Source organism: Haplochromis burtoni, unplaced genomic scaffold (genome assembly GCF_018398535.1).
Source record: "Haplochromis burtoni strain Fernald_Lab_line unplaced genomic scaffold, NCSU_Asbu1 Contig_103, whole genome shotgun sequence".
Classification (NCBI taxonomy): domain Eukaryota; kingdom Metazoa; phylum Chordata; class Actinopteri; order Cichliformes; family Cichlidae; genus Haplochromis; species Haplochromis burtoni.
In genome coordinates, this window is record NW_024582464.1 from 1287490 (window position 1) to 1306080 (window position 18591).

Below are 18591 nucleotides of genomic sequence, written 5' to 3' on the forward strand. Positions count from 1 at the left end.
CTTAACCGGACCTTTTCAGTAACCCCACACAGTATTGCGGCTGTTAAATAACTGATAAACTCTCTAAGGTTGCCGAGCATTCAGCCGGGCTATTCTTAGATCCTCGTCAGTGAACAGTGTTTCACAGCTTCACACAGTCTTGTGCAGAGTAAAAGCAGAGTGACTGGACACTAAGGCTACGTAAATATTATGGTTGAACTGTTGATTCAAGTGTAGTGACCTGGCTTCTTAAATCGGGAGGCTGCTCACATGTTTATGCCCGATAGGTTGCATTTGGTAATCTGCAGCTTTAGTGAGAAGCAGGTTGTGGGGTGTACTCTTATAGTTGGTGTACATATCAATAAATCAGACAGGAAGCGATGGAGTGAGGCCTGGGAGTACATCCTTCCATCTGTCTGTGTGTGAGCGACTGACCTTGACCAGCACAGACATCCTCCCTCCACAGGGCGCTGCATGGCAGCGGTGGGACGGCACGCTGCGAGGGCAGAGACAAGGCTTTCCCCCAGCAGAGACAGGCGCAGCATGTGACACCCCGAGCCCATCATTAGCCTGCTCCTTTGTCAAGCCCCTGCACCCACGTATATTTTCCTCTCTTTCTGTCTATTCATTTCAGCACTCACCACCTTCTTTTCCACCCCCCTGTCGAGTCACTCCTTCACTTCAGCTCCGTCTCACACTTGCCTCCCCCATCTTCCTCCAGTGGTTGAGCCACCGTTTTTCCTCCTTTGCTTCATGCCCTCCTTCCGGGCCCCGTAATCCTTTTCTTCTGCATTATTACTCCATGCCCACCTCTGATTCTATGTCTCTCTGATTCAGGGCACAGATGATGTGAAGTGGACAGTTACTTTGTGATGTGTCGTCTGTTCTACAACAGTGAGAAATGAAACATTTGGTTGAATGATCAGTGACCAACCTGTGCAAGCTGCAGAAAAAGGTGGTGCAAGCAGCTTCGTGTTGGGACTTCATATTACTTGTGGGCGGTGTCAGATAGCTGTCACGGACACCTCCTACATTTTAGACTTTCTGGGTCTCTGTGTTCCCTCAAAGGTCAGCATTGTCAAGGGAGCTTAAAAATGAATTTGCATGAAATTGCACGCTGTATTAATGCGCATGAACTGATGTCTTTAACAGGGGGCAGAAAAATAGCTCATGCAAACACACTTTAATTTGACTTTTATTGTTGCTGGCTGTGCAATTTCTATATAAACTGTAGGTCAGATTAGAGAGTTTACACTAACTCTCCTGAGCATCTTTTTGCCTTTATTTAACCACAGCAGGCAGGAAATATTAGGGTGCGATTGCAGTCAGAGTCAGCTTTAAGTATGAGCTTATATTATGTTAAATATGTACACCGTATATAAATGACAATTATTTTATAGCCTGATATTTCTAATTAGGCCGTTGCCATCTTCATGTTTTGATGCTAGAAGTAACGAGTGAGAGATCAATGGGAAAGTGCTGTGCACTCCTCTACAGTTTGACAATAGCAAAGTTTCCACACACTAAATCATACCCTGCTTTATCATGATTACCCATCTGACTCTAAATCGTATTATAAAATCCATAATGACCTTCAGTAGTATTAAAGAAGAGTATAAAAGTAGCGATTGAGATCCTAATTCATTAGTAAAATGGGAATAGTGAGGTTATAAATTAAATGAGACTGACTTTTATACAAGAATGACTTATTTTTTGTAACTAGTTGCCCCTCATTGGCTAATAGAAAGAACACAAGCTTTGGCTCTACTTATTGAATGCTTACATCCCCGTCCTATATAAATTATGTGTGGAATATGAAATAAGAGAAATAAAAGTAATAGTTCAGTCATTCTTGGAGGCAACTCCAGTTCCTTGAGTGTTGTGTCGTGGGCACTTTTACCTTTATCAACTCCTTCATAAGTCATCATTAAAAGAGAGTGACTACTCCTTGTTGTTCTCCCTTAAACTGAGTAAGTAGAGGAGCTCGCATTCTTGCTCTGGAGAAGTCACCACTTTCCTTTCTTCTCAATCATTAGTCTAGACAGTCTCACCAGGATCTGACCTAAGCCCTTCAGTATTCAAGGGGAAGGAAAATGCCTTCCCTCAGGGGTTAATGTAACATTGTGTCCTCCAGCTCCATCTACTTCAACCACTCAGAGCCTTCTCCCTCCTCTCCTGATTTTAATGAACCTCAATCCATCACCTCCCCATCAAATATGAATGCAGTCAGGGAGCGCTGCCTTCAATGGATGCCTCCAAACACAGTGACATACCTTCAGGCCTGCACAGCCATTCAATGAATTATTTACCCAAGTGCACGGTTGGTCGTGCCTCTGGTCAAAGCCCCCAGTGCCCTCCTTTATCCCCCCATCTTTTCTTTAACAGGAATCATATTTCACACCGAGTTAATCTATATTCATTCCTTTAACTCCTTTAATGATGCTCTTCACATCTTTAGGTGCTTTAGGTCTTTGGTTCCAATTAAAGAGCCTAATGAATTTTGACCATCCAATGAATAGCCTTTTGCGTTAACTAATTATAGATCCAACTCCACTACTGGTCATGTTCTGCTCTGTAATTGGATTTTCACCAAGAGTTTATTGATTTCATGTTGAATAAGGATGAAATATAGAAGGGGTGCTTAGTCTGATGTGTGGCATGCAAGGATGTGGAGAACTGTATTGCTTTCTTGTAAAGATTCATTTTAAAGGCAAATAATTCGCGTTGAATAAACAAATTTTAGAGACATTTTGCAGAAGTGCCTTGTGTTGGTGGTGGGCAGTGATTAGGCACCTCTATAGCAGCTCCTGCTTCACTCTGGGTGAGGAGAAGAGAGACTGCAGGGAATAAACAGCAAAACAGCCCCTATGGCAAGCAGGTGACTTTTTTTTCTGTGGAGGAGGAATAATTAATCAGTGGAGAGGGCAGTGTGAAAAGGAGGGAAGGAAGTGGAAAAGAAAGAGATGAAAGGGGCTTCAGTTCAAAGACAGCAGTCAGTGATGAGCCTGGCCCACTGCAGCAGGCTATGGAGGAAGGCCCCAGACAAACAGGGCTGTCTTTGGAGGAACGCAGAGTACATTCAGCATGGAACCTGCAATCCGATTGCATCAGTGATTGGTCTAATTGATTTGAGTTTTAAGAAAAGCAGAATAATTGCATTGTGGCTTAAAAATATTTTTAACATAAACAAAGTTTCTTTTTCTTTTTTCTCTTTTTTTACTGAATACGGGACAGACTTGACTGGGGGAAAGAAAGAGGGAAAGAGAAACAGCTGAGAACAGGGACGGGGGAGAAGGGCAAAAAACAAAAACCAACAGAACGGGCAGAGAAAAAAAATGCATATATCAATCACCTGGATCACCTGCTGAGAAAGAAAAAAGAAAACAAGCAGAAGAGAACAAGAGTAATAGAAAAAACAGCATCACAATGATATATGGGAATATGACAGTAAATACTAAATATTAAACATTATTGTGCAGCACATAAGATCAACAGAACACAGTGTGCTTTGAGGTAGGAGCCAAAAAGGGTGTAGTTTGTGGGTGTGATCACCCGTGTGTACACCTGTGAGCATGGACGCACTTGTTTTTTTAAAAGGTTCCTTCATGTAATGATCTGCTAGAGAGTGTGGGGGGGCCACAGCCCCGTCCTCCAGGGCATGAAGCAGGTATGGAGGAGATCAAAACTCCAGACATCCAGAGGCCCCCAGAACACAAGAGACCAAGGAAGACCAACAGAGGGGCAGCTGCGCCACTGTCCCAGAAAGAGCTGAGGAGAGTCCCAGATGAGGGCTCACTCAGCAGCCGCGAAGCAGAAGCCAGGGCGAGTTGCAGTGACGCGCCCGTGAGCTCCGCCGGCAGCCAGCCGTGCCTGAGTGACCGAGCCCCAGGCCGAGAAAACAAAACCGAAAAAAACAAAAACAAAACAAAGTTTCATGGCTGCTCGATAACAATAAAATACCTAATGAGGGAATATTGTTCAAAGAAGTGAAGGTACTCTCGGAATAGGATAAAAAAAAAAAGTAATCATAACAAGGAGAACTGAAGATCTTGTTGAAGCTCATTTTTAACTGACACGTTACAAAGACTTTTTTTTTCTTTCATTTGTCACCACGAGCCTTGTTATGTCTGTCTGGAGCATCAAAAACTGTCAGCTACCAAACGTCTGGCATCAAACGTCTGGCATCAAACGTATGGCCAGAGGCAGCGTGCCTGCATGAAAATAATTGGCAGTTTTTTTGAACAGCTGGTAAATGAGACATTGATCGTTAAACCTGAATGAAATTAACAGCTGTTCAACCACCAACCTTTCACCCATCCACTTTCTATGGCTTATCTCAGGTTTGGTCACAGGTGCAGCAGTCCAAACCACCCTGTCGCTGGCCAGAGCTTATAGCTCTTGTGGGAGGGATACCTAGGCATTCCCAAGTCATCACAGGGACAGTGTGTCCTCTGTCTGCCCAAATAGTTGATAATCTCAAACACCTCAGCGAGAAGGTTTCTAGGAGGCCTTCTATCCAAATACCCAACCAACCTAGACTTTCCTTTCAACGGAGAGGAGCAGCAACTTGTCTCTGAGCATTCAGATAAAACTGAGGTTATTGTACTCGGCCCCGAAAATCTTAGAAATATGGTATCTAACCAGATTCTTACTCTGGATGGCATTACCTTGGCCTCCAGTAACACTGTGAGGCACCTTGGAGTCATTTTTGCCCAGGACATGTCCTTCAATGCACATATTAAACAAATATATAGGACTGCTTTCTTCCATTTGCGCAACATCTCTAAAATTAGAAATAAAAATCTCTCTCAGAGTGACGCTGAAAAGCTAGTTCATGCATTTATTACTTCTAGGCTGGACGACTGTAATTCATTATAATCAGGAAGTCCTAAAAACTCCCTGAAAAGCCTTCAGCTGATCCAAAATGCTGCAGCAAGAGTCCTGACAGGGACCAGAAAGAGAGAGCATAGTTCTCCTGTTTTGGCCTCCCTTCATTGGCTTCCTGTTAAATCCAGAATTGAATTCAAAATCCTGCCCCTCACATACAAGGTCTTAAATAATCAGGCTCCATCTTATCTCAATGACCTTGTAGTACCATATCATAATACATTTCTCTGTATGTATTATTGTAGGGTCTACCTTACAATATAAAGCGCCTTGAGGCGACTGTTGTTGTGATTTGGCATTATATAAATAAAATTGAAATTGAATCCCTTGAGTGACTGAGCTCCTCAACCTGTTTCCGAATTCCTTCGAGGAAAACCCATTTCTGACATTTGCACCTGATATACTATCGGATATATTACCAGCTGACTGCAGCAAACATCCAATAGATTAAAAAGTTACTGCATAAAAAAGTACCCAGTGGAAATAGACAACCATTTTCTTCTGCTCAGTAGGAATCCCATAGTTTGCTATTTCAGCTACACGGGGAAAGCAACATATAGCTAAAAAGGCCCAATGTAAGCGCCTTTTTCTTCATGTTGGTGTTGGGCAATATACCATTTTTCCACGAGATACTTATACCTGGTGGCAGATTCAGTTTTGTAAAGTTTTTCATTGCTGTTGCTAGATGGCTAACACATAAGCTATGGTTATCCATTATTTATAAAAGTTATTTTTCTCATTTTTTTAATGACTACAACAATAAACATGTGTTTATCTTAAAACAGAGATATGATTTCTATGATTAAAATTGCTTTAATTTAATAAATTAACGTTATTTCACCCACTCGGCCTGCAAAGTTCAAATGTAAAGGATCTTTTAACATATTTAACATAAAGGTAACCTAAACACTTAAGAGGTGCCAGGGCTGCTTCTATCCCAGCAGAGTAAAGTAGAATAGAATAACAATCCTCTGACTTTACACTGTCTGTATCTTCTGCTACCACTCTGAGTGACAGCAGGGCCTTCATAGTGCTTTCATATTGCATATTAATGTTGAGAGATGCTCTGTGTGTGCATCATTGGGTGCATTTACAAGTCTATTTTTCTCTGTGTCATCGCTCTTTATCTGCCTTTAATCAGAAGCAAAAATGTGTCAAAAGCATCGAGCTCTGTGTAACCAGCTGTAATGCTAAGCCATCCATTCTGGAATATAGATCTGATCTGTCATCATCCTTCCTCCATAGATTAGCGTTTAACAGCAGGAACAGCTTTCCATCCAGCTCAGAGGGATCAATACATCGGTTTCCCTTCTATAAAATCTGATTCTGCCTCTGCCAAGTGTGGGTTATGTAGAGGGTCGGAATACACAGCAGTTGATGTTGGCTTCTGCTGGGAGCGTACGATTAGAGATGCTCTACAGGCTCGCACTGAGCGTAGTGTTGCTGCTGTTGTCGTCTAGCCTTCCCTGCCTTCCCTGCGTCCTGTCACTGATCATTACAGCGTCCCCTGACAGAGTATGCTGGTGCACTGCTTCTTCATGCATAGCCTTCTATTCACTCTGTCTGCTGGTTTCATAGCTTTAGCGTAGGTCAGCTCAAGTTCAGCCAGAGGATGAAAAGGGTATTGTCCACTCCTGATTTTCATCCTTACATAACGAAGATGTCCACACTTCGTGTTTTGTATAATATCTGGCATTATACAGCATAAAATTTCCTTTGGAATTAATAATACACAATATGAATAATACACAATACAATACAATACAATACAATACAGAAAGAACAAAGAGTAAAACAGAACACTTTGTTTGAAAGGCATATCTTTGCCGAAGATGTTAAACGCAAACCAATATTACAGTAAGACTGGTCTCTGTTCTACACCTCCACTTGCTGTGACAACCTCTGATTGTCTTGACAGGCATTTCGGCCTCTGTCTGCACTTTGGTGCCATCTGAGGGACTGGTCTATAATTATGTTGAAAGAGAATAGTCACAGTGTGTCAGTCAGCATGACGCACCTGTTCTAAATGGTTAGTCACTGTTCTGGCATCAACAAAGAGTCAAGCCCAGGAGAGGGTAGCACTTGGAAGCTCTCTCCTTATAACGGTGGACCAATGTAGCATCCACATGATTGCGAAAGCATAGATTGAATATTCCATTTTATTTATAAAACAACTGTTTACAGCAGTCTTCTTAAGGCACTTTCTATTGTAAGGTAAAGGCCCAGCAATATTAGGGTGAAATTAATGATATGATCCCCTGTGAGGAAGCCCGTGTGACAGTAGAGAGGAAGAAATCCCCTTTAACAGTCAAAAAAAAAGCTTAGGAAGGTGCAACCATCTTTATCACAGGAATTTCTCCCCAAATTAATTTGATGTCATTAGCGAGGTACAGTTTTTGGATTTTAAAACAGTCAAGACTTAATTTAGATGCAGACTTTCAGCTGTAGTTAAAAAGATATAATAAAAGTATTTAACTGGGGGATTACAGGTATTTTATACATAAGGTCTAAAGAGATGTTGATGCAAATGAAGGAGGTCATACTCTGAAAAACCAACATCAACCCACATAGCAAAATTGATATGGCCCGGATCTGGCCCACACAATGTGCTTACACATGGCACACATACCACAAAGAATGACGGCCCTGTGCTGGCACAGAACAGTTTCAGCTCTGGCCCCAGATGTCAGCCTAATGTGTGTCAAGCAATGTAATAACAACATGTGCCGGAACATAATAGTACAAAAGTAACATGACAAAACTCTGTTTAGACACTGAATTAACTGATTCTTAGATAGGGCTTTCCTTCTCTCCCGGATTACTCAAAGTGCTCTATACAACATGCCAAATTCACACACTTTCTCTAAACTGGGCGCTTCCTAACTACATTCATACTCTTGACATGCAGACTGGAGGAGCCAGGAATCAAACCACTAACCTTCCAATCAGTAGATGACCTGCTCTACCTCCTGAGTTACAGCCACCCGGTGGTACACATGAGTAAACCCTCACTACGTTTTGGAAAAAGTGTACACTCACAAACCTGTCAAACCTGCGTTTGAAACGTTGGCCCATAGCAGTATAGTATTGCATCGTGGTATTTCGGTCTTTTAACTGAAATAGGAAAATCGGAACATAAACAGTGTCATCATTGCCAGACCTGGCCCACATCTGGTTGACATACCATGACACCAGTCAGTCAGAAGTGCCAGCTTGATGCCGGATCTGGGCCAGACCTGTTTTCTATGAGCCTGGGCCACCTAAACCAAACTACAATCGGGCCAGATGTGGCATGCCATCACATAAACAGTGCCATCTATGCCAGGCCTGGCCCCTATTTGGATGACATAACACACGTACCATGCCAGAAGTCAGCCAGCAGTGCTGGCTTGACACTACATCCGGGCCAGACCTGTCTGCTATGTGGGAACGCAACACCAACAACAACCGTCAGACCAATAGTAGAAATTTTTGACTGGGAATATCAACCATCTAATACATTCTCAAAAGTACTGGCAAGAGTGCCAAAAGGCCTGAAAGACCACAATAGACAGTTTTCTTCTTTGGTTTTGAAGGAGAAGTTAAGGAGGAGATGTGTCATTGTTAAGGGCTACTGACAAAGAAATGGGATATACTTCAATGACCAACTCATTGACCTGATCTCATCCCAAAAGAGCATGATTTTTTGCTTACTGAAGGCAGAACTGAAGGAAGAGAGACCAGCAAACAAGCTGCAACTGAACACGGACACAGTGCCTGGTAAAGCATCTTAAGCAGAGGTTGTCCAACTGCAGGCTTCAAGGGCCCGTCTCCTGCAAGTTTTAGATGTGTTCTTGATCCAACACAGCTGATTTAAATAGCTAAATTACCTCCTTAACATGTCTTGAAGTTTTCCAGAGGCCTGGTAATGAACTAATCATTTGATTCAGGTGTGTTGACCCAGGGTGGTATCTAAAACCTGCAGGACACCAGTCCTTAAGGCCTCGAGTTGGGCATCCCTGATCTTAAGGAAAGAAAGTGAATTTTGTAATGTCCATTGTTCTAGAGCTCAGACAGTCACTTCACTGTCACTTTCAAGTCTCACGGATCAGTTTGGTCAGTTTTAACTTTTCATATCCATGAACAGTGATAGGTATAAACCTAACGGTAATCTGTCAGAATCCAACCCTCAGTGAGATACAAGACAGGCAGTATCAAAGCACCCTGGTATCTGAACAGCAGAAACAACAAAAGCATGAAAATAAGACTGACAGTGTAAACTTGTCCTGGGGTAGAATACCAGTGGAAAGGTCATTATCAGTTCAAAGTGAAAATGGTTCTTCCCCTAGGCAACATGAATGTGCTCAACAAGTTTTTTGACACTCTGTCTAAGCAGATGAGAAAATTCACATCAAATCGGGTGTGAAGGTGACGCTGGGAGACACGTTGAAACTGCAAGAGATTATTCTCCTAGAAAAGTTAAATGTCCTCAGCAGTTTTTCTTAGTCGTTGGCTATAATGGTTCATGATGTGGTTCTGTCTATCTGTGTCACAGTATCCTGTTTATCAGGGACATTATCGATTGATAGAAGACTCAGATTCCTTCCTATGATCTGTGATCCACTTGCTGCTGTAGATCAGGGGTGGGGAACTCTAGAGCTCAAGGGCCCGGTGTCCTGCAGGTTTTAGATATCACCCTGGGTCAAATGATTAGTTCATTACCAGGCCTCTGGAGAACTTCAAGCCATGTTAAGGAGGCAATTTAGTCATTTGAATCAGCTGTGTTGGATCAAGGACACATCAAAAACCTGCAGGACACCGGCTCTCGAGGCCTGGAGTTCCCCACCCCTGCTGTAGATCATGGATCATGGGAAGAAGGAGGGGAACCCTACACTCCTTATTTAATATTCTCTTTTCACAAGTGAATAAATTAAATTCTTTTCTGCAGTCACTGGAGGCAAAAGACAGAAGGAAACTAGGGTTTAAAAAGAAACAGGAAGTGAATATATATTTTCATGTAACAGGCCAGAGCTTAAGGCCTGATCAGGATTTTGTTTTCCAAGGAGAGACAAGATTTATTGCTCATTCTTTCTTATGTTCCATTCCAATAGTCTTATATATATTTATAGATTTTTTCCTTTAAGGAAACAATTAGATGTTTTTTATTTATTTATTTAGGAATATACTAAATTGGGTAAGAAGAGTGAGCTGCTTTCAATACTGACCAATCTTACTTGTAAGCTAGAGGCAGGGATGCATGAACTGAGATTTATAGGTACAGAAATCTTCGAGCACATGAAAGACAGGTGAAGATTGTTACTGACTTTGATTAGGAGGCTCTGTGATAAAACTAGCGTCCAATCGCCGACTCTCCATCCTCCTACAGCTATCCATTAAGATTGACGAGGTGACATTGACAGCATGGCTCTGTGCCTCCGCACCGTCAATGTGATAGGAGCTGTTTTTCTTCCTGGCCATAAAAGAGAAACACTGTTTGTGTGACTCATCCAGAGACCAAGCTGTATGTCAGGCTATGTAAAAAAAGGTCCCCGTGTCTCAGACCAGAGTGCTAATCAGTGGAAGGATCTCAGCTGTAGAGAAAATGGTGTGAACTAAAACCTTTTAACAGAGCGATGGCTTCAGTTCTGTTTGTTGTGGAGTGTGGCTAAGCTCTGTTCTCCAGCTCATCCTATCGATCCATCCATCAGGTTGAAAGTATATAATTTTTATTTATTGCCTGAATTAAGGCTCTTGTAGCGTGTTTATTTCCCTTGCTCATTATTACATTTCATTCCTTATTACTTATATAATCAGTTGGATGGGTTTCTTTTGGTTAGCTGCAGTCATTTTGTTTTTAATGACCTGTCACTCCAGTCAACAGTTATTATCCAAACTCAAAAAATGCCTCTTGTTTCTGTGTCGTGAACAGATTATAGATAATGGGCTGTGTGCAATGCAAGGATAAGGAGGCAACCAAACTCACAGATGACCGAGACAACAGCATCTCCCAGGGAGCGGGCTACCGCTATGGGGCCGACCCCACGCCACAGCACTACCCCAACTTCGGGGTCACCGCCATCCCCAACTACAACAACTTCCATGCTCCTGTAGGACAGGGGATGACCGTCTTCGGGGGAGTCAGCACTTCCTCACACACGGGAACGCTGAGGACCCGGGGTGGAACAGGTAAAGGAATCACAATTTTTATTTCTGAATGTGAAAGTAATGAAAAGTGATTCAATATATATATATTAATTGCACAGTAATATACAGTATGCTTAGCATTTGCTGTAAGACCTGTCCTGATTAGGGTTTTTTTCCCTGAGCTATAAACCTTGAGCACGTGCATGTTAGCTTCAGAAATGTAGATCCATTTGTTGAAGATCCCAGTGTAGGGAGACTAAGCAGTGCTGTCAAAATTCCCTTCTTTATACCTAATTTATATTGCCATCCTCATCTTGATGGGTTTTCCACTTTGTCACAGTACTAATGAATGTACCTGCACAGGCAGGCCAGCAGGGTACCTCGAATGTCTAAACAACTTTGACATGAAAGAGCGTTGGTACTTAAGGTTGATTTATCAATATCCAGAGCTTTACCAATTCAATTTAGTTCAATTCAATGTGATTATATTTACAAAGGGCTAAATCATAGCAACAGTCATTTCAAGGAGCTTTATATTGTAAGGTAAAGACTTTACAGTAATACAGAGAAAATTAGACGGCCCTCTTTGTCCAAGCACTGGCAACAGTGGGAAGGAAAAACTCCCTTTTAACAGGAAGAAACCTCCTGTAGAACCAGGCTCAGGAAGGGACATCAATCAGCCGTAACCTGTTGGTGGTTGGGGTCGGGAGGCTGGGAAAAAAATAACAATAAGTGATGATTAAATGCAAGTGGTGTACAAGTGAGTGGCAAGTGCTGTGGCAAGTACACAGATGTATACATCTCCTGTTGCGCCTTGACTGTTTTTATCTGTGCTGTACCTACACCTTACCTTACCTACATTGTACCAGTGCCGTCCTTACACTACACCTGTGCTTTACCTATGCACAAAAGGTTTAGGTTCAGTTTTAAATTATAAATGAAGCCTTAGTTATTTCCTTTCATCTCCGTACAGTCATAAACCCTCCATTAATTACCAAATCTTTTATTAAAACATTTTTTCATGTGCTCTAAAACTTTGCCCTAAATTTGTGATTAAACAGTGTTGGTATGCCAATTTACCCTGCAAAGGAAACTGACTGAAGTTTCTAGTATCTCTGTCGACAGGTATTAGTGTTGTTGTTGGATGCTGTAGTGTTCCAGCTAAGATCGTGGCAGAACATGACGGTGTTGTCGTAGGCTTCTGAGGACTCAAACACAGAGACAATAACCTTTTCATCTATCACAAGTTTATCACGGGTTACATCATAGACAGCTGTGATCTTATTAGTTGCAAATTGGAAGGTCAACGCCAAACAAAGTCAGAGTTGAAGATAATTGAACTTTTACAACAGTGAAGTATAAAATCCAGCGGTGCTTCAGACTTTAGGATCCCAACAAATATGACTGCAACGTCTCTCTTCAGTTTTAAAAAGCATTTAGTTATATTTTATAAGTTATATTTTCTAAATTCTAAAAGCACATTAACAGGGAAGACAAAAAGTCGTCCCTTTCACTGTGGGTTGAAAACGCCTCCCTTGGCCACCATTATCTCCATGAATTGTGTCTTTTGAACTTCTTTGTATCATTAACATTAACAAGTGGGACAAAGAATACCACTTTCCCACTGCAATTCTGCCATGAGGATGCCAGACAATTCAAGTTCATTTGAAGCGTATCAAGACTTTGATGACTCTGCTCACAACAGCCAGTTTTGATCCCTGGACTTGGATGATAACAGAATGGGAAAACAAAGAGCAGAGCTTGCCTGTCACCACTGCTGTGACATAGGGCAAAAAAACCTTTATATTCAGCTTCTTTTGCAGATCTGCTCAGTGGCAAACAGATTAGACTGTATTTGTAGTTGTTAGTTACCATTTGGGAATAGTGTGACATATAAAAAGAGCAACTCTCCCTTAGAAAATCACTGCAGAAGAGAAGCAGAAAACTGATCATATCCTTGTTCCATCTTTGCTTTCGCATCTGAGCAGTCCTGTCATGTGAAGTGTGAGGACAATGCTGCTGAGAGACAAATGGTATTTTGCAAACAAGCAACATAGAGGGAGTAAATAACAAATTTCTTGGAGAAAATACTCTTTATTGCTTGACAGAAGACGGGAAGGATTTCCATCACAGCCTGAAGTGTGAGTGTTAGTTCTTTTTGTTTCAGTCCCACACAATTAAGGTGCTGACTGGGCCTAGTAATAGTGTTGTGATCACAGCCACCCACAGGCATACGCCTCCATATGCAAAAGCAAACTAAGAGGGGTTTCTCTTGCTGTTAAAGACTTCCCATAACATCCCAAAAACCTCGACAGTCCGACCCCAGCCCGGCCATGTCAGGAATGTCCGACTGGCATTAGCACCGGCCTTTGTGTGCCGGTTTCATTGTTTAGGTAGGGAATATTCCTACTCAGGATATCCTTTGTGTTTGACTGAGTCCAGGCTGCTATGCAGAGGAACTCTGCATTTCCACTCAACTTAGCAGAACACTCCCTGAAAGTGTGGATTATTTTTCTGCTCTGTATAATCCAAATCCACACGGTGGTAGAGAAGCAGAGAGGGGTTTAGCTCTTTAATTTTCTCCTGGTGGGAGAAATTTGGATGTAAGCCGGCCTTCCCTTTAAAGCCTTGTTATAACGCAGCTGCCTAGCTCATTCTCCTCAGCCCCAGTCACCCCCTTCAGTGGAGCTGGTATCTGAAATCTTATTGATCAGTTGATCTTTTGCTGATGTCATTCTCCCCAAATGGAAACTTTCGGCTAGTACCATGGTCTTATGTAACTAATTGAGTGGCATCGCAACAGACAACTCTGATCGATAAACTAGTTTATAGTTGGCGCTCACCTCTGCTGACCTAATCGAACATTCAAACACCACAAACAGCTGTTCTGGCTTGAAGGTTTTGTTGATGTTGTTCGGTTGGAGAACTCGAGTGTTTCAATCAAACACTCTTTTTAAAGGTCTCCTCTCACATCTGTGTTGGTTTTTCACATAAGTAACAGCAGGTCCTCTTTATCTGCAGTTCCATCACCCAGAGCGCCACAACAAGCCTCTTCATATCACTGCTGCCTCCTGACAAAGAATCCGTTTGATGAGACTCTGATGAGAAATTACTTGAATTATCAAGCCGGTGTAAGTGGACTCTAAAGAATTGCCCGTTCAGCTTTCATATGTCAAACACTCCACAGCATCAAACAGCTGCTGTCGTCTCAGACCTGAGACCTGTTACGAGGCGAGACAAATGGAGCGAAACTAAAATTGGATTTCCGAGCTGTTAAAAGATAATATTTGATTTGGGGTCTTATTTTCATAACTGGAGCCATCATTTGTTATTGATAATATCATTACAGTTACAGTTGATGAAATGGTGGAAGAAAGATGAGCATCCAGATAATCAGAGAAGTTTTTGTCTGTCGTTAAGATAAATTCCAGTTCAAAGACCAACTTTCTTGTTCAACTTTCAGGAGCTTTGCGTGCATGCGTATGGTAACGTATGGCTGTTTACATGTTCTTGTCTGTACTTTAACCTCCCATAAGAGGTATCTCTGTCATCGCAGTAGTTTTATAATTGGCGAAAGACAATCATTCAAATAGCACTGAAAAATGGTCTGTTTGATATTATCTGTTTGTCAGTCTATCAGTATCAGTAATAGCCATTAAATTAAAAAAAAGAAGAAATAAGAAACACCCTTCAACTATGTTATGTGTGTTGACGTTGTATAGCTTGTCCACCAGAGGGCTTCCTTGTTGGTGGCATATGTGTTTGGAACAATAAAGAACTACACTTACCTTTATGTTTTATGTGTTTCAAGAAAAAAGAACATCCGCCAATATGTTGAAATTAATAAAATATCACGCTCTGTAAGTGACATTATATATATCCACTAAAAAGTCAGCAGAAAACAATTTTCTTTCTATAACTTACCAGAACTAGATTTTTGCTTTTTCTCTGCATATCTACGTGAAGTATGTTCACCTAATATTGAAAGAGGAAAACTTTCCATCAATGTATTTCACAAAGTAGTTACCAACTTGCCATATTATGCCACTCGCATGTGTGTTCAACTGTGCTCCAGATGGTGCAATCGAGCTACAGCTACTTTTCTGTACAAATTATGGGGTTGTTTGTAAATTACCTCAAGTATCATTTTCTGCTTTATGTAATGTTAACCAAAAAATGGATAAACTCAGCAAATATCAAAGCATTATATACCCACATTAATAGATGCAGAATGGGCTAATAGCAGCTAATGATATCAGCAGGTTAGGAGGAGGTAACTGTTTAATCTGTTTTATTTGTGGTAAAATGTTATAGAAAATACAAACACAGCTAGATTACAGATTCTGCCATGTAAAGCCTGTTATAAAAATGATGTTTCAACCTTTCAGATGTTACTTATAACATTACAAACTTTAGATTTCGAAGTTGTATCTGTTATAAGTAACATTACAAATACAGTGTAAAGACAACTGGATCAGTGTAGAAGAGTAAGGGTTTCACACTGTATTAATAAGTACTCATATTGTATAAGCAGGTTGTTTTGCTCTCACTTATCCAAGTCGTTGCATTCATTTGACTCAGTCCCAGTCAGTAGAATCGTTATTTGGACATTGAAAGCATTACATAACTGCTTTCGTTTCACACATTGCGAGGTTTTCCAGTTGAACTTTCCACAACACCTGCCTTGTTGTCAGGATTATTGCAGTTTGGTGTGACAAACAGAGAAGCAGAAAGGCATTCGAGATTTGTTCATAAAAGTCACTTTGTAATGGCTTTTGAAAGGGAAAACAACAACTTCTGCTCTATTTCAGCCAGCTTGATGTTTTCAGTCTTGTCTGTGTGGAGTCGTTGAGATAATGCTGGCATGGCTGTAAAGGTTTTGCAGGCCACTGGTCTTTATCTCGAGTTTTAGCCAGTCTGATGGGAGTCAGGCTGGATTGAAGTAAGTCCATATTCAAGCTTCTGTCACTGGACAATTCAATGTCAGACCTTTGGCTGCCCTGCTGCTACATTCACATTACTGTCAGCTTTATCTAATTGAAGTGGTGGATTTGCTTTAGGCAAGCAGAAGCTCTGGCTTGTAAGGTCAATTTTGAACTTTTGCCAACACTTTGAAACTATCTTGTAGCAGTTTTAGCAGTTCTGTGTGGGTTTTAGCTTCAATTAAAGGTAAGCAAAGATCACTCCATGTCACAATGTTGCCAGAATTTAACTGAGCCAGTGTCTAGACAAAATGCCTTTTTGATTGTTTCTTCTATTGCTTTTTTATTACTGTACCAGTTTGAATTTCTTTCTTCCTTAGTCTCTTTTTATTGTTGACCTCCTGTTATCCAATAACATATTCTATAAAAGGTGTGTAAGGGTCAGAAAACAGTGCTGAGATAGATATTTAAAGGATACTGTTCTTTCTTACATCTGTGATAAGAGGTAAATTAACAAAACTGGTGGAGGAGAATATTGATTCTGCAAAAGTTAGTCTACAAATTTAAAGCATATAGTGTCACAGAGTAAACGTGATCTGTATGATTAAGACTCGCTGGTTCTTTTAGACTAAAAGCCTTCCCGAATCCTTAAAAAGATGAAGACAATAATCTAAAAATAAGGACTTAACTGGTAAATCAGGTCTTCAAATATTCAGAATGCTAAGACCTGAGAAGCAGGAATCAACATACAGCTTTTTCTTCTAACATTACAATTTAAAATTAATCTCAAAATATTGCTCAAGGGTTTCGATCCTGGCACAGAAGGAATCAAATCAGTGAAAAGCAGCAATTCCGGGTCAAGCAGCTCTAACATATTAGCCTAAATTGATAGCCTACATACAAGATTTCCACGGTGACAAGGACATGGGCAAGCCTGCAATGAACTACATGAACCAAATATTATTGCTTTGTCAAATTGCTTAACCATAGTGGCATTAACAAAGGTATTAGAAGGTCATAAATATAACTTGTGGTAAACTGCAGGAAGCTGGTGGATTTAGTTTGTGCCTGACGTGTCGGTTTGATGGTTTGAAACCATTATAAAACAAGGTTTCTATCTGATATTTCAATGTTTATGTTTTATCTTTCAGATGATCCAGTATTCACATGCACCACACACCATGATTGTACAGAAACTGAACTTGTATCTTTTTAGCTCGTTTTTGTCTGTTTCTGATTTAGTCATTGGACTTCAACCCAGTGCAATCGATCAATGTCTCTCTGGAAAGATGGACGGTGCTGTTGTCCATCGCTCTTTCCAATTTAGCCATGGTTGGCAGCATCGTATCTCCTCCTTGATCTTCTTTCAAGAATCATCAGCATTTTGTGGTTATTGGTGAAATTAATGCTGCGAAGGGAGTTAAGGGCTAAACATTCTAACAGTCTATCCTCAAAGAGCACTTGATTATATACACAGAAAGTGACGGCAGTACTTGTGTGTAGAAGGAGTCTCATCAACACTGAACATGTTAAAGAGGATTTGGATCATGACTATGTTAGAAAAAGCTTTGAACGGACATTACGGAGCTACAGCAGAACCTATCCTAGTGTATGTACAGTCAGTCTCTACTACCTCAGGCTAAACAGTTCCAACTGCCAACCAAAAAATAGTTTTAATATATTTTAAGAACCTCCTTAGTACCATACAATAGTATACAATCAATCAAATAGTTCCATTTTTTCTGCTTTTGTCTTCACCCATTCGGCTGAAGTTCTTGTACAAGATCTTTAATTTTTACCTTCTAGGAGTTGCATCTAAAAAGTCATGTTGTTCTGATTTTAAAAGTTTAAAAAGATCTGCTACCATACAATGTACTTCACACAGTTGTGCCTTTATCCTCATTGTGAAGGAGCTGTTGTTGCAGCTCATTTCAGTTCAGAGTGTCATTTTAAACTTGATTTTCTTGCTAATCCTCCTAGCGCTGACACTATGGTTTGGTCCCTCCTGCAGGAGTCACCCTCTTTGTGGCACTTTATGACTACGAGGCACGGACAGAAGATGACCTCAGCTTCAAGAAGGGAGAGAGGTTCCAGATTATCAACAGCACGTAAGTTGCAGCTGCTTATCAGTCTGTCCACACTCAGGAGAAATGCAAGTCTACGAGAAGATGGCGCTAGCTACTTGGAGAGGCGCAGACAAGTTTTCAGATGAGTCGAAAGTGGCAGCTTGTACACGAAAAAGAAATGTTTTGGTTTCATAATGTAGAGCAGGAAAGAGCCCAAAATAAGCCTGCTTTACTGCTTCAGTTTGTGAAACATAAAAGCTGTGTTCTGCTGTGGCAACCTCAGCGTTGAAAACTCAATTATTCAAACCATGAAATAAGACCTAAGACCACAGTAGCTGGTTGAGAAAGCCAGAATTGGCAACAGCTTTTCATAGGGTATGGCATTAAAGGGTGCAGAGCCTTTCACATGAGGTAAAAGTGGTGGCTTGAACAAGCAATATGACAGTCATGATTTTACAGAGGGTGGAGCAGGATCTCCAACCAGCAGTGATGAGTGTAGTGTAACTTCAAGACTTCCTTCTGAACAGGAAGTGCCTAGGTTACACCCACAGTCATGTTGGCTTGCCTTTCTGCTAGTCAGCAGAACTGCAGCAAAGTGTGTGTGTGTGTGTGTG

General features: G+C 41.1%; 1 protein-coding gene across 5 annotated transcripts in view; it reads left to right on the plus strand.

Annotated features, from left to right (window-relative positions):
• fynb (FYN proto-oncogene, Src family tyrosine kinase b) overlaps positions 1-18591 on the plus strand; it is a 76961-nt gene that overhangs the window by 36056 nt on the left and 22314 nt on the right. For all 5 annotated transcript variants that reach the window (XM_042223154.1, XM_005931051.3, XM_005931053.3 and 2 more), the window contains 2 exons: positions 10775-11031; positions 17923-18019. In XM_042223154.1, the coding sequence (XP_042079088.1) occupies positions 10785-11031; positions 17923-18019 (344 nt within the window). In that variant the 5' untranslated portion in view covers positions 10775-10784. The remainder of the gene's footprint in view (positions 1-10774; positions 11032-17922; positions 18020-18591) is intronic.